This window comes from Pseudopipra pipra, chromosome 5 (genome assembly GCF_036250125.1).
Source record: "Pseudopipra pipra isolate bDixPip1 chromosome 5, bDixPip1.hap1, whole genome shotgun sequence".
In the NCBI taxonomy this organism is placed as follows: Eukaryota; Metazoa; Chordata; class Aves; order Passeriformes; family Pipridae; genus Pseudopipra; species Pseudopipra pipra.
In genome coordinates this window covers 66,434,979-66,451,910 of record NC_087553.1, presented here as the reverse complement: position 1 = coordinate 66,451,910, position 16,932 = coordinate 66,434,979, and the positions used below count along the sequence as shown (strand labels likewise).

The window sequence follows — 16,932 nt, the reverse complement described above, 5'->3', positions numbered from 1 at the left end:
TATCATAGCCAAGAAATTAAGGGAACTGATTATTTCTTTCTACTCAGCATTTTTAATATTGCATCTGGAGTGCTGTGGCCAGGTTTGGGTTCATCAGCAAACAAAGAGATTGACAAACTGGAATAATTCCAGTGAAGGTTGCCCAAACTGTTAGGAAATCAGACTACCTGTCTTCAGGAGAGACTGAGAGAGACATTTGTTCAGCCTTATGAAGATGAATCTTACTGCCACTTTCAAGTTCCTAGTGAGAGGAGACAGAGAAAATAGAGCCTTACTCCTCCCCAAGGTGCAGAGTGAAAGGATGAGATGTAATTGAGGTAAGTTGCAACAAAAGAAATTCTGATTACACATAAAGTTGTCCAGAGAGACTGAAATCTCCATGCTTGGAAATGATCAATTTAACTGCAAGTTTCTCTGAGAAACCTAATTTATGTTGGCCTTATTTTGAGTGAGTGGTTGGTCCAGGTGACCTCCAGAGGTTACTTCCCACCCATTCCAAGATTATTTTTGGACTAAAATGAAAATTGAGGCCTTTGGGATGTCTCACTGTTTTTGTGCCTTTATAAGCTAGGAGCTATTTCTAGTGTCAAGAGTATAAAGCCTCTAAGTAGATATTTGAAGAGAAGGGTAAACTCTCTTAGTCCTGAATAGATATACTTTCTGGGATAAAGACTGTTGTTTACTTTATCTGAAATGAGCAATATCCGGAGCCCATTCTAAGGACAATAGATCAGAGATAAACTATTTTTTTCTCTTTAGTTCCATCACAGAGACAGTTGGTAGCTTGTGCCAGAAAACCTAGATAATGTGTATTTAGCATGGTCTAAAATGTGTCTCTCAATACATGGTAAGCAGTTGGCAGTACCCACTGGAACTATATGCTCTGCATCCCTCTTATAATTCTACATGTGAGCTTCAAAAGATGGACTCAAACGCTTAACTTGAATACTTAAAGTAAGGAAGGTTTCATCTCAAGAATCCTATATTAAGTAGGATCCATGTAATACAAGAGAGTTGTTTTTGATAGTCCTAATGAATCTTAGTAGATAGTCTTAATGAATCTTCCCCCCTCCCTCTTCCCCCTCTGCCTTGTGCCTCCCCCCTGGATTAATTTAATAGGAAAAGTTATGTAAGATTATATTATATTTAAAGTGAAAGCCTGTCCTCTGTGGCACAGGCAGGACCTTAACATAAAACCTAAATATTTACTTCACTACGAGACTTTCCTCCATTTAGGCTATGAAGTTTTTCCTACTGTGCTCTCTGCATTAAACAGATAACTACTAAGGGAATTAGAATTTTCAACACTCTTTTCTTACCAATTACAATTCTAAAAGAAAGATCCTGAGGGTCTCACTTTTATGTTCACTGGTGTAAACCCAATTTAATAAACAGAATAGTTACTTTATTCTAATGTGATTTATCAGAATTCAACGCTAATGATAGCTCAAGTCTTTCTCTAAGTTCTTCCTAATTTTAATAATCCCACCCATGACTGTTTCACCATATACACAAATAAAAATTGAACTCTGTGATGATGTCTGTACCACCATTAGTTGGAATCAACTGCTGCAAGTGGAGAACAACAGGACAAAACTACAATATTACTGCTGTTGCAGGTTGTTTAGGATACAGCCTTTGAAATTAATAGTGATTTTGTCCCATTCTTCAGTTTAAGATTCAAATCACTCTTTGTGTAATAGAAACACTGACTGCAAATAATTGTAAGATTTTTAACATTGTGACTGATCTATACTGTGATGGTCCATATTGTGAGCATATCAACATTGTTGTGCTGTAGGCAGTTGGCAGACTTTGTTTTGCTTAAGTAAGCAAATCTGTTTGTGAGATTGGTAGGAGAACTTATCCAGGTGTTTATGCACTGGCTTCTCAGTAGGGTAAAGTGCATGTACTAAGCCTGTTTCTGATGATAATGAGGCTTAGACTGATGATAATGAGGCTAAAATATCTGCAGAGGCTATTCAAAAGTGATTTGTTTAATCATATATAGAATGCTGTAACATTAATGTTATTGTATCAGAGTGCCTGGTATTCCAAAACCCCAGACATTCAGGAACTCTAGAATACTGCAAATAATTCTGCCCAGGATGTTTTATCCTACCTGGGAGTTTTTATGCTATGTTCAGTTTTGGGTTGCATATGGTATTTTCTCCTAAAGTAGATGGGGTTTTGCCAGATTTTTTTAACAGATTAGGTCACTATTCCAATGTTTTCTCAACTGGCATGTACAAAGTGATGGATTAGAAAATTCTGTGTAGAGAGAGAATTGAACAGCAATACACAGTGCTTTGGAAGGTATCTTGTTATCATCTTGTGCTGGTTGTTTTGGTGACTAGTAAGTTGGGTGAGACTGGAGAGTCATCATGATCTTGAAGAACATTTGCTGTGCAGTATTTAGCCAAATTTTGGTTGGTCTGTAGACAAGTGCAGTTTTGATACAGAATTAACACTTGTGAGAGAAGAAGCGCCACTGGAAACAACTATCATTCTGTATAGCAGATGGACTGAACTGTTGATTGCATCTTAGCCATGTCTTTTACACTCAAAGTACCCTCCACAGTTTCTGGATCACTGAAATGGGATAGATAAATGTGTTAGGGGCACTGTAACTTTCAACTTGGTATTTGTATAAGCTAGAATACAAAATTATTAATGTGTAAAGTTTTATAAATATATTTATGTAAATTCTAGCTCCTCTTTACCTTCCTTTCTGGTACTGATCAGTAGTACAGTCTTTGTTAATTTTTAATGATTAACATGCCTTCTTCCTCCTTCATTTTTTTCTGGGCATAATGCCAGGCATATTATTAAGATATAAAAGTTTTCCTTCCTCTCCTTTTTTGCCAGTTCATGCCAAGGTGTTACTGACCTTTTATTCCTTTCTTCTGATGACCTTAGCATTACTTCTCCAAATTCTATGCGCTAAATGGCTTTTTCTCAACTAAATATAAAGAGCACATCTATAGTAAGTAGCCTACTGATGAGAAGATTGGATGTCTTCAGTGTTGTTAATCAGTAAATTAACTTCAAGCACTCATTTTAGTGCTGCAGATAACACTTAACTGAGATTCCCTTGCTCCAGATCAGATTCAGCACTGGCAAAAGATGAACTAGCATCCTTGTGCTGCTTCTGCATACTTAGCTCTGACTTGGACTGGCTCCTTTGGAGATCTGATGCACCTAGTTTGCACACCAAACTGTTGGGGCCCACATGAAAATACTGCATTACTGATATAGTACAGTCTTTAGTCTGAATGAAGTTACAGAACTTCAGATATACTGTGTCTTTGTTTTGCAGGGATAAAAATATCATTCAATGACTCAGTGTAAAAGATATAAACGTTTGTGGATTGTGCTGATCTATTTTGGATACAATGAAAATTCTACAAAACCTGAGCGAGTCCTCAAAGGGTAGTTGGATTTGCCTCTGTCCATAATTATCCTTTTTATATTACCTAGTATCAAAGAGAAGGTGACTTGCTTCTGTATCTCTGCCTCTAAATTTACAGCAACTTTTCTAATTTGCATGCGTTTTTTAAAAGACTGTTTTATCTCTGAAAAAGTTTTAATCATATTTTTCAGTGTTAGAGATCAGGCAATTTTTTAATAAGGGTTTTTATCCTGACACCACCAAGCTGTTTTTTGCAAGTTAGATATTAAGGCTTTTGAGAAATAGGCTGATTCATTTGATAACTCTTCTTTCCTCACTACAACAGAATATTGTGCCTCATTAGTTTTTGAGTTTCATCCATAACACCAAAATTAGTGTGTTCTTGTCACTTTTGGACAGCCTGTGAAGCATATAGGGAGGAAGCTGTGGAAATGACAGGCCGTAGGGCAGACAGGTCGGCAGTGGGACTTCTGGAATAGATAACTGTCAGTTTCATGCTGGTTCATAAGAAAAGGTAAATGTCACAGAAAAGTGAAAAGAGACGGTTTCCACGAAAATCCCTAAGATATTTGAAATCATAATCATTTTTAAGGTGACATCTTTGGCTCCAGTGAAGCCAATAATGAACTTTCCATCAAAGGTCATTTGTCATCCTTCACCTCCATTTGGGCTCAGTTTGCTTCTTTAGGCATTATATGTCTTTCCTCTCAGAACATCCTAACAGTGAAACAGGAACAGTGTATATCGTTTTGAACAATAAGCACTAGAAGAACTGATATTTCCCCAGTTTAAATTGTTTAATTGAGTGAATTTTTTGTGTTTTGGTCTCCCTTGTTTTGTCTGTATCTATATCTAACATAGTGCATCTGATTTTAAACATGACAACTTCTAGGTCTGAGTAAAAAGCTCTATTTACTTATTTGGCTTTGAATAAAAAACATACTGAGGTTGTTTGTTTAGAAAAATTTCATTTGGGAACTTAATAAACTTTCAGACTACCAAGCTAAAGACAGGAGTATCACCCTCTACAGGATATTTAAGTATTGAGTATCTAAGGGCACTATTAATGTTTACATTACTATGTATCAGAAAACCAAATGTTTTCACTGATTAAATGCCTGTTCCCCATCTTTGTTTTGCACTTGCCTTCTTCTACGCAGCAGCACTTTTCACATTTATTCGTAACTAAGTACATGATGTTCACTTGTGTTGAATGAACAGGGATGTGTATTTGCCTCAATGTAAAACCATTAAATGAAATTTGTGTCTTTCCTTCACATGCCAAGTGAATCCACCCTTGTTCAGCTGTGACTGTGTTATGTGTTACCTCTTCCCACTGGCTTTTCTGATGTCTTTACCTAGAACTCCATGTGGAGAGGCAGCCACACTCATGTCATGATACTCCACTTAAAGAGTTTTCCCTCTGTGCTTTTTCATGTTCTCTGCTGAGTTGTTCTTTTGATGTGTAACTTATAGGCACTTAAGAGAAAAGTAGGAAGCCCCCAGCTGCTACTGGTTTCATCATTTGCTGTGAACCAGTACTGGAAAAATGATCTCTGATTGCTACAATACAGGAGTACTATAAATATTTGCACAGCATCCTTATGTAGGTCATTTTGGGAGCTCATCTGCATACAGCTGTGTCTGGAGAAAAGTAATGGTGCTAAAGAAGGAGACAAGTGAGAGCATCAAATGCTGTCACATTCTTGTAGCTAAAACAATTAATATTTGTGAAGATCTAGTTGTTTAACAAACACATTGGAATATGCAAAATATAGACACAATTTAGTAAGATCTCTCGGAAGGATTTGGTAAAAGTTTGGCCCCAATCATTGAGGCAGGAAAATTAGTGGCTAAGACATAGAAAGGCTGAGGTACTCAGTGGCTCTTTGACATGGTTTTTTTGGATTAGGGTTGCCCTCTAGTCTCCCAGATCCCTAAGCCAAGCATCAGAATACATGGGAGTGAAAGCATGAGCTATAGCAGAGTAAGATAGACTTTGAGAGCACTTAAACCAGTTCAATATGCAGAAGCCTATGGCACTAGATGGGGTGGATCAAAGGGTGCTGAGGGAGCTGTCTGATGCTGTTTCAAAGTCACTCTGTCATCTTCAAACATTGCGAAAGTTCCCTAATGACCAGAAAAAAAGCAAGCACTGCACACATCTTCAAAAAGGGGATCCACAAGAGAACTACAAGGCAGTTGGGCTAATGTGGCTAGTACCCTTCCTGGGAAAGTTACAGAGCAAGTCCTCTTGGAAGCAAAGGACAGGAAGGTTATTAAAACAGACAGCATGTGTTTAACCCCAGGCAAATTACTCCATCAGGCTTTCAGCACGATCAACTATAATATCCTTATACTCAAATTAGTAAGACCTGTACTGTGCATGAAAAATAGACTGAGCCATCACACTCAAATGGATTGTGGTTCATTGTTTCACGTCCAACTGGTGGCATGTTACTATTTGTATCTTTCTGACTAATGATAAGCAATGTCTCTGCTAATGATGTGGGCAACGGCATGGAATACACCCTCAGCAAGTCTGTGCGTGATGGCCGCTTGGAGAACAGTAGATACATTGAAGGGCAGGGCCGCTGCTTGCAGGGCCCCTGACAAGTGGGAGGGTGGGCAGGCAGGAACCTCATGAAGTTGAACAACGGCGAGTGCAGAGTTCTATATCTGGCACGGAGTAACTCCATGCACCAGGATAGGCTGGCCCAAACGCAGCTTTGCAGAAAAAGTCCAGGTGAAACATTTCAGCAGTAGGCTGTTGTGATGAAGGATGCCAAAAGCAGACCGACCTCTGGTACCTCAAGTGTGGCCAGCAGGTTAGAGAAGGTGATTCTCCTCAATATATTCAGCAGCTGTGAAACTGCATTAGGAATGCAGTGACAAGTTTGGGGCTCGCCGATCCTGGAATGACACTGACATGCTGCATTCAGTCATCACGAGGGTGGGACAGGGACTCAGAGAGGCCGTGAAAGCTCCATCCATAGGGACGTTCAAAACTCTGCTGCTCAGGGTCCGGAGCAACCCGGCTGAAGGGGTTCCGTGGAGGGCTATCCTACGGATGCGTCTTCCAGCCCCTCTCAGTTCGTGCTTTGGGCGAGCGAGCAGTCAAAGCTTGAAGGAGCCTCTCTCGCCCTTGTGCGCGGAGGGAAGGAGAGCGGGAGGCAGCACCCTGCGGGGTCGGGCAGCGCATCCCCGCCCGCTCCTCCAGGACGCGGCGGGCGCTCGGGGCGGCGGCGGGGGCGACGGTGCCTTTAAAGTCCGGGGCGCGGGGCGGGCCCGGCCCGCGGGGGGACCCGCCCGCCCGGAGCATGCGCTGCGCGGGGCGGCGGAGCGGGCGGCACCGCCGCACTCCCCCGGCAGCCGCGGCGGCGGCCACTGAGCCCGGCCCTGGCCACTGAGCCCGGCCACGGCCATTGAGCGCGGCCACGGCGCTGCCGCCGCCGAGCGGGGCCGTGGTGGCGGCGGCGGCCGCGGAACCCTGAGCGCCCGCCGGGCAGCGCGGCTGCGAGCCGCCCCCCAGCCCGGTCTGCACCCAAGGCGGCGAGCGCGGAGCCGCGGCGGCCATGGGCAACGAGGCGAGCCTGGAAGGAGGCGAAGGGATGGGCGCCTTCCCCGAAGGGGCGGCGGCGGCCGGGGATGGCGGCGGCTCCGCGGCCCCCTTGCAGCGCCTGGTCCCGGCCGGGGTGGAGGCGGACCTGAGCCAGCTGAGCGAGGAGGAGAGGAGGCAGATCGCCGCTGTCATGTCAAGGGCGCAGGGGCTGCCCAGAGGGAACCTCGCCGGCGCGGAGCCGCCTCCCATGCAAAGGCATGCACGGAAAAAAATCTCCTTTCTCCTGCTCCTCCCTTCCCCCCTTCTCCGTCTCCTCTCGGTGGGGCGGGGGGCAAGTCGCAATCCGATCCGGGCCCGCCGCACCGGGAGCCGGCGTTCCATGTTGCCGGCGGAGGGAGGGAAGGGGCGGCTGCACGGGCGCGGGCACCAGGACGGAGCCCGCACTCCCCGGCTTTTCCCATTCCAGTGATCCCTAATAATAACTGCGGTCCTTGTCTGGGGGGCTGCTCCCTCTCTCCTTCCCTCCCCTCTCTCCGATCCGGAGCACCGGCAGTTCTGTGTCTGGGGCGCGGAGAGATGTGCAGACGCCGCTCTGGTTTTCCGTGTGCGGGTGTGTGCTTTACGAGGCTGGATGCCCCACAGCTTCCACAGTAGCCAGGGAAGCTCTCCCCAGGGCGGATGGGCTCTGCAAGCGTCTCTGTGTGGAGAGGGATTCTTGTTGAATCTTCCAAAGCTTTTCGGCATAATGCATTTGCTGGCCATTACTCTGCCAATTCGGAACCTCTACAGCTATCATTTGCCCTCATTAAATAGTCATGGATTGAGGAGGTCTGTTTCATCGCGGTTTCTTTTTTTTTTTTTTTTTTTTTTTTTTTTTTTTTTTTTTTTTTTTGTTGTTTGAAAGGGGGAGAGGCCAAATAACAGTTTAAATTGACTGCCACGGCATCCAGTGTTCTGGATAGTGATGGCTTTACCTCTGCGAGGTTGTGCCTTTGCGAAGGCTGGGGTGATTTCCTTCCACGTTCTTTCCCTGCCTCCCAGTGAATTCAGTGCCCGACGAGCAACAAGCCAGCTCCCCGCCCGGCCCGGGGCCGATTCTCCCTCCCCGGGTACCGCCGCTGTCCGCGGTCCTGAATCTCCATCCCTCCCCGGCCCCGTGTCGCTGTCCGCGGTCCTGACCCTCCTCCTGCCCCGGCCCGTCATCCAGGGCCGGCGCCTCTGTTGCTCTCCGGCTCCGGGGCTGGGTGTGTTGTTTGTCTTGGATGCTGAAAGGAGCCTCCTCGACCGGCTGTTTCACGGTGTATTGACCTCACCCCACATAAAGGCATGATGAGTTTATATAATATCAGGTTTATATAAGTGAATTCTAGAAGAGGAGAGGCAAGGAGGGTGGGGACTAAATTCGTTCTTGGGCAAACTACTGGAGTCACTGGGATTATACCTGAGATGACAGTCTCCATTTTTTAAGACTGGAAGCCAAATCTTCCTATTTCACTTCTTCCATAATTATTAATCAGGCATTACCACTGTGTGTAAAATACAATTTTCCATTCAATTCAGGACTCTGCCCAGATTCTATGGATGTTAATGAGAAAAAGAAATATTCTTTAGTTCTCTGAAACCAAGATCAAAATTCCTTTTTTTATAACAGTCTATGAGCAGACACAAGTACTTTGAAACTTTATTTTTTCATGCTAATGTTCCAGTAAAAACTAAGATTCTTGGAATATTTTAGAATAGGTTAAACTCATTGCAATGTGGATATCTCTGCACTGATAAATGGCTGCTTTCCTATAAACATACTTTGATCTTGTTAGCATATAATCATTTCCCTCTCTATTTAAAGTAAAGGCACTCTAAATTTGTGAATTACAGCCTTTTACCTTATAGTCAAAGTTGACATTTTGAAACTATAGCAGTTCCCATCATAGAATCTTTGTGCCTATCACACCATAATGAAGTTACTAGTTGTCTCTGCTCTTGGTTTGTGACTTTACTTGCTCCTCTTGTGCACCTCTCTTTCTAAGATCTACCAAAAATGTTAGGAATAATTACCGAGAAGCTGATCCAAGAAGAGTAAGACTCTTCTAAGGATTAAGGAGCACCCTCTTCCAGACTAAAACTGGAACTAGCTTGATGAGACTCAGATTCCTTAGCTTCAAGCTTTTTGTTTTAGTCAGTGTGGCCAAAGAAATCAGATGTGGAAAATGCCTCTCAACTGATGCTCTACAATTGTTCCCAACAGCTTTTTTTTCCTAGCCTGGTTATGCCAGTCCAAATGTAAAGTGACTGAAACAGTGATCAAAAGAGGAATTCTGGCTTCCAGTTCATATAGCTTTGCATTGTGACAGTGTCCTTATTGCAGTGTCTGTTAGTTTTTCTTCATGTTGCTAACATGGATTTTTCCTTTGTGATTTCCATTGTAACATTAGGGACTAATAATTATTTCCTATTCTAAACGCTTTCATTCTTGCTCCCAAAGTAACCCAAGTCTTAAAGTGTATAAATTCCTCATGATTGATAGTATCCTGAAGAAACAATTTTTGTGACTACAGACTTTCTAATAGTAAGATATATATGTAGCAGGTAACATAGTTGCATCTGTGCCACATTAAAATAAATGCTCTACCTTCTAGGACTTCTGTAGGGTTTGAGCTTTTAAGATTTATGAATATTAATATAAGCATTTAGATCTAGAGCACCTAAAGTAAACTGCCTAACTCAAATGTACCTTTTAATTTTTTTTTTTTTTTTTGAGCATTTTATTAGCTAGGTTCTGGTTAGATGTTTAGGATCTATGGAAATCTTTCTATCCAATTTCAGTTACCTGTCTTCAGAAAACTCATGGTTGGGAAATTTAGCTGAAACATACACAGTTTGTAAGCAAGTTCCAGTTGTTCTGGCTTCATCGAGTGACTCTGTAACTGTGTCAATGTCCACTTGCTGAGGAATCGTTCCATATCTGAAAGGATTAGGTGACCAAATGAGTATATGAGCGTTTAATACAGCTGGTTGGTTGGTTGTGGTTTTTTTGTTGTTGTTCGTTTGTTTTTTTCCCCGCAGTTCATTAAGTTAGTCGCAATAGACAACAACAGTAAAAAAAAAATATTGCTGCATTTTGATAGGAAATGCTTAGAGGTCTTGCTGACTGTCACACTTCTAAAGTATGTTTATGGTGTATTTTCCAGGAGTAATATATATTATTTTTAATGTCATCACTCTACTGACTAAAAACCCAACAGTTAACCAGTGGGGCATGAGTAAGTTTATATATATATATTTATATATATATATCGTCTGTAGATATGAAAAGATCTAACTATCTTGGAGTTGTGTAGTTATTGTGTTTCTCTTTAAAACTATTTATACTGATGAATGGGAAAAAGATGTGACTTTTTAATAGGTTTTTATATTTTGGAATTCAAGAACTAAACCAATAGTCTTTTTGTTAAATCTCACTTACTCCAAAGTAAGCTTTGATTTTGCCGTAATATGTAAATGAGTGGAGATGAGTTCCGTGGAACAAGGCCAAAGTGAGGAGAAGCACAGCAGCACAAAGAAAAGCACTGTATGAGGGAGAACTAAATTATTTTGCTTGTTGGGTCTGGTTTGAAGACTTTAATACTATTGTGGGTTTTTCATGACTCAGAAGGTTTGAAAGTTAGAAAATTCTTGTCAAATAAATACAAGATTTATTTTGATGATTCTGATTCTCCAGTTCAATTACAATTTTTCAATATCAGTCTGTAGTTGGTTGTAAAATAGTTGTAGAAAAGAAGACTTCAACTCCCAGGCACCTTAAACTAAACGAAGCAAGTCCTGGCTTTTGACAGAAGTAACATTTCTCAAGAAGCTTGTCTTTTCAAGCCTTTTTCTTCCACTAGTTAGCCATGCTCTGTCTCCATTGCTTAGAAACATTGTTATGTACAAAGACAGGACAAGTATGGTCTTCAGAATACACCAGCAGCCTTGCAGAATCACCTGGGTTTATTTCCTAGATTCGTGGTTTTTAATGTCATTTCAGATCCTGATATCTGATCAAGTGGAAATTTATGGAGCACATTATTTTGATAAAAATGAAAGCTGGAGAACTCTGTTCCAGTAGGGATCCACACTTACTTTTTCCTACTAATGTCCAAGTTGAATTTCTAAAATCAGTTTTAGGGGAGGGTTTTTATGGGTTTTTTTTCCACTTGTCACTCTTATAATTGTTGAATTAAGCCTTCCAACAGCTTGAACACTTGCAAACATGACTGTTGGAAGTGTACCAGCCTGCTGCTAACAGACTAGTTGAAATGATGTCCTGTGGTGAGCAGTGTCTCTTCAGATAAACCTGTAGTGCTAATCTAAATAACAAGAAACAGAACTACAGGTAGACCTACCTAGTTGCTAATGAGAGTATAAAATTGCTCTTTTAACAAGTAAAAATGCCAAATATTTGAAAGAATTAGATTATCATGAGGCTTTTCCGAACTATCCTTTTTATGAGTAATGAGTTAATCAATGTTTGCTGACGCCAATGGAAAAACACCTACTCACTTCAGTGGGTTGCACATTAAGGTTGTAAGCTTTGAAGTATTGTGGCCAATAATTTTACAAGAACAGGAAAGGGTAAATGAAGTTAATGAAGGCTGGAAATAGTTTGTCCTTAACAAGGATTTCATGTGGAAATTTTTAATTAACAGAAAAACTCAGACACATGATTACGAGAAATCCCGTGTTGTGAGAATTACATGCACAAAAATGTCTACTTGGCTTTGTCCTTTTGTATTACCATTGCTGGGCATGTCATGGAATCTCTAAATATTAATCAGAAAAGATAGTGAACCCATCGTGACATTAACAGTGTAAAATACATTTTTCAATGTTGCTGCTATATATAATTCTGCAGACTTCTGACAAAACTTTTAAACAACATTGGGCATTTATTTATTTATTTGTTAGTCAAGAAATACAGTTAAATGTAATGAGCAATTGTTTACTTTGCTCATGAATGCCCAAGAAAAAATGTCATGTCTGGAAAAACAAGATCACAGTTGACTGGTTCTCTCAAAGTGGAAACTGAAAATTTTATATTTGCAACACTTCTGTGACACTGAAGAGAACACCGTATCTTCCAGCAGAAGCTCAGTGATAGCACTGAATAGAATATTTTATTACCTCCCTGAGCATTAGCAGTGAATACAATATTATTTCCCCCAGCTGCAGCCAAGTATAGCAACAAGTAGAATACTGTGCCACATATGAAGACATGGTCTCGATTTTGGTTCCTACATTCTTAGTTTTATTTTCTCCCGTATAAACATGCAGCAAAATATTATTGTAAGGGTTTTTCCAAATTCTCTAATGTAATGAGAGATTTTTCTTTTTAATGTTGGGCATTTAATGCTGCAAAAGGTTGGGATGATGCTGAGAGGAAGTTTAACAGTAATTCTATTTTCAAGGAAAAAAAGGGCTAATTCTGTGAACTGACCTCTATCTGATGGAAAATTCTAATCTTTGAGGGGATGGGTGACAAAAAAAAATACTTTACAAAGAAGCATGTACTCCTTAACATACATGGATTTTATGAGTTTAAATCCCTGCTGCATATTGAATTGTAAATATATCCAAATTTTGTACAAGTAGCCAGATCACAAGTACACAATGCATTGTGCAATGTTTTTCTTCTATCACTGTGCTTTGATCTGGTAATTTTCTGACACTTCTGTCCCTTTCAGGCTTCTCTCTCTTCCTGTGTTTGTATCCCAAGGGATAGTGTGGAGAGTTACTCATTTGGATATAGGTATAATAGGAAGTTGTAGCTTTGAGTTCTTCAGATTTCTGAAGAAAAAATTATCTGGTTGAATGATGTTGTTGTATTAGATTGTTTTCTAAATAATAAATCAATCTGTGACTGAATACTTGTATAAGCTTTCAACAAACAATAATTATTATTTAAATACTTTTTACATGCACTTGCTATGAGTGTTGGTCTTGGAAACACTGAAGCACCTGAGAAACTTCATAGCATTACCAGAACACTTCCAGGGTCACTGATACACCTTATTTTATCTCATTTTTCTAGAATTCTGCATTATTTTAATTTTATTACGTTTTCTGTCTGCAGACATCCTGAGCCTGATACAAGCCACCGTCCCAGACAACCAGGTAAGCCTCCAGATCCAGGACCATCAGGTTTAAGTAAAAGCAGAACAGTAGATGTGCTGAAGACAGAACAACGGGCACCTGGACGGAGCCCTTCTACTCTTAGTCTACGGGAATCAAAGTCCAGGACTGATTTTAAAGAAGATCAGAAGCCAAGTATGATGCCCAGTTTTCTCTCAGAAGCCAATCCACTGAGTGCAGTCACTTCAGTTGTGAACAAATTCAATCCTTTTGATTTGATATCAGATTCAGATGCAGCTCATGAAGAAGCCACTAGGAAACAAAAAGTAACCCCAAAAGAGCAAGGGAAACCCGAGGAGCAGAGGGGCCCTGCGAAACATCCAACTCAACCACAGCCTCCAAAGCCAGCTGTTCAACAACAAGGACCTGTCAGACCTACCCCCCAGCAAACTGAGTCTTCCAAACCAGTGCCTCAGCAGCAGCCTGGGGAACCAAAGCAAGTTCAGAAACCAGGCCATGGCCACCCAGCAGATGCTAAGCAAGAGCAAGCAAAACAACCGCCCCAGCCACGAGGACCACAAAAATCTCAGCCACAACAGTCAGAACCAACGAAGCCTGTTCAACAACAAACTTCTGCAAAACCTTCACCAGGCCCAACAAAACCCTCCCCACAACAACCAGACAGCACTAGAATGGCGTCCCAAGCACCACCTCCCACAAAACCCCCATCACAGCAGCCAGGACCTGTAAAACAACCATCTCAACAGCCGTCACGACAAGGAGGTCCTGCAAAGCCATCATCCCAGCAAGCAGGGCCTCCAAAACAGCCTTCTCAGCAACCTGGACCCGAAAAGCCATCTGCTCAGCAAACGGGACCTGCAAAACAGCCACCCCAGCCTGGATCTGGGAAGCCACCTCCACAGCAAACTGGGCCTGTAAAACAAGTGCCACCACAGGCAGGGTCTACAAAACCACCTTCTCAGACTGCAGGGGCCACAAAGCCCCCGGCACAGCAACCAGGACCTACAAAACCACCTGGCCAGCAACCAGGGCCAGACAAACCCCCGCAGCAAAAGCCAGCTGGTGGCAGCCAACCCCCTGAGTCCGCCCCAAAGAAAACCTTCTGCCCTCTTTGCACAACCACCGAGCTGCTGCTGCACACTCCAGAAAAGGCCAACTACAACACGTGCACCCAGTGTCACACTGTAGTCTGCAGCCTGTGTGGATTCAATCCTAACCCTCACATCACAGAGGTGAGTAGTTTTTAAACTGATATTCACTACCAGAGCAAAAAGTTAAGTTTACTTTCGTTAAGCTGAAACATCAGATGTGTTACAATGTATCATCATGTTAACTTAATGAGTTCAGAGAAAAAATTCATGCTATTCCGGGAAGCTGCTTAAGAGTAAAATGGGATGCAATTGGAGGAAAAGAAAAAAAAAAGAAGGTAATGGTTCTCTGGTTTTATAGATTTAGAAATGTCTTCTCATTTCTTCATACAAAAAGAGGAGAAACCCCATGTGACTTTTATCTCATTTTGATTGATTTTAAGCACCTGCTGTCTGTGTTTATAATCTCACCGCAATACTCATGCACTAGTATATTTATAATTAAATAAAATTTGCAACTCTAAGAACTAACTAAGCGAAAAAAAAAGTAAAAATCAGTCTTCATAGCTCCAGCATGTGATTTAGAAAAGGATGTGGGGTAGATTTACTGTGTCAGTGTTCATTAGCCGAAAGCCTGAGTCGTAAGTTTTGACTTGATGATACTTGGGTTATTTTGTTCTTGTGGGATGCTAAGAAAGAGATCTCTATGAACTGTTAACCTAGGTCACCATTCTTGCTGTAATTATATAACATAAAAATGGAATAGAAAGCAATATTAGGACTTCAAATGAATTTATTTTAATCTGATGTTTGCGGTAACTTGATTTATTGTTTATACATATCCTTTGCTTACTCTGCATGGGAATAAGGCTTCATGTGACTATCTGTTCTGTTCTTACTGCTTAAACATCTTCTTGTACATCCTGATACGCTAATTTTAAATCTGAAGTGTAATTTGAGTTTGTTTTCAGTACCAACACTTTTACCAATTTATAGAAATTCACACATAGCAGACCCAGCACCAAAGAAAATCTAATGATAAATAGCAAGAAGTGATGTTTGGAAAACTTTTTTTTGTCTTGTTTTGCTTTTAGTTTAGCTAATCTGAGATGCTCATAGGAAGAAGTATGGACTGTTACTGTATTTTGAACCTGATAGATAATATCTGTATGTTTAAAATTGAATCAAAGAATTGCTGAGGCAGGAAAGGTCCTCTGGTATCATGTAGTTCAACCTTCTGCTCAAAGCAGTGTCACCTAAAGCAAGTTTAGCCAGTTTTGAATATCTTCAAGGATGGAGACTTGACAGCCTCTCTGGGCAACCTGTTTACTCAATACCACAATGATTTAAGAACACTGCTAGCAGTTGGGTTTCTTTCCAGTACACATGTTTATTTGTGGGTACCGGTAACAAACAACAGACTTTTTGTATCCAGCAAGTATAATATTTATTGATTTGTTGTTAGAATTGCAAATTTAAGCCTTAAAGACTAATTGCGGTAACCACTGGTAGCACATGTCTTAGTTTAGGAGGGTACTGTTGTGTTTGAATTTAGGAAATCACGGATTGAGATAGCTGGCATTAAAGCCTGGACTGGAAAAGGAGTGACTTGAACAGCCATGTCATTCTAGACTGTTTGTGGAATAAAAAAAATGTATTTATATATAACAGACGAGAAATGTGATGCATTGATGTTAAAGAGGAACTTTTGTAATAAAACTTTACCTTCAAGTTCTGACAGAATGGTTTTAGACCAAAATTTCTTACATTTATTTGTGAGTGCTGAGTTGTTCATTTCCGTAGTGTTCTCCTGGAGCACCTTGGAGCCCCAGGTTTGTCTTCCTTTAAAAGCTTCAGATTTCCCATGGAAATGGTCAGCAATTTTGGTATGTTCAAATGAAATGGATTTTGAGAGAGAGTTTACGTAAGATTTCCAAATGTTTGAAAATTCTGTGAATAACTACTAGTTTTTGAAGTGGGTACTCTGTAAGTGTGAAATTCAGGACTTTTAGACAATAAATACAGCTGCATTTAAGACTAACTGATTACATACATATGTAAAAGCAGATTTGAATTTCATATTACACATTGAAATAAACACAGGATATGCATTTATTTCATGATGAAATCAATTCAGTAAATGAAGGTATTGGACATCTAATTTATTCAGCTATTAGTTCCAATCTCCCGACTCCCACTCAGGCTTTCCTCATTTGCTCAGCTTTGCACCACCAGCTGTCTTGCTGAAACTTCATTGTGGGTGTCCTGCTCCAGTCTGTGACAAAAATCACATCTGACTTTATTACTGAATATTGCTATCAAAGTAATAAAACCTACTCTGGCACATACACAAAATTGACTTATTTCAGCTGCCATGGTTCCCACTTGAGTTATTATCAAACTTCCCTTCCAGTTTCTCTTTTCTTTCAGTATTTAGATTATTAACCAAAGTTTCTGAGTCCTTCTTTACCCTAGTTTACACATTTCTTCCTGTCTATCAGGAAAATCATGATTGGACTCGGCTGTCAGTTTTCTCTATTATAGTGCAAGTTTTTTCTTTTGGCTTCTCGCATTTTAAGTTCTCCTAAAGTGTTATTGACCAGAAATCTCTGTTTTACCCATGCACTTACTGACTTTAGTCTCATACTTTGACTTTCCCTGCTGTTCTTTTTGCCTGGTTTCATGATTCTGGAATCCTGTGTTGTGCCTTTCCCATGCTCTTTGTAGCCACTATTTTTATT

At 41.0% G+C, this 16,932-nt stretch overlaps 1 protein-coding gene across 1 annotated transcript in view; it reads left to right on the top strand.

Moving 5' to 3' along the window:
• The first annotated feature begins 6,830 nt into the window (after positions 1-6,830).
• Positions 6,831-16,932, top strand: part of PCLO (piccolo presynaptic cytomatrix protein) — a 348,414-nt gene continuing 338,312 nt past the window's right edge. The window contains exons 1-2 of the mRNA XM_064656444.1: positions 6,831-7,229; positions 13,084-14,335. Of these exons, the coding sequence (XP_064512514.1) occupies positions 6,988-7,229; positions 13,084-14,335 (1,494 nt within the window). The 5' untranslated portion in view covers positions 6,831-6,987. The remainder of the gene's footprint in view (positions 7,230-13,083; positions 14,336-16,932) is intronic.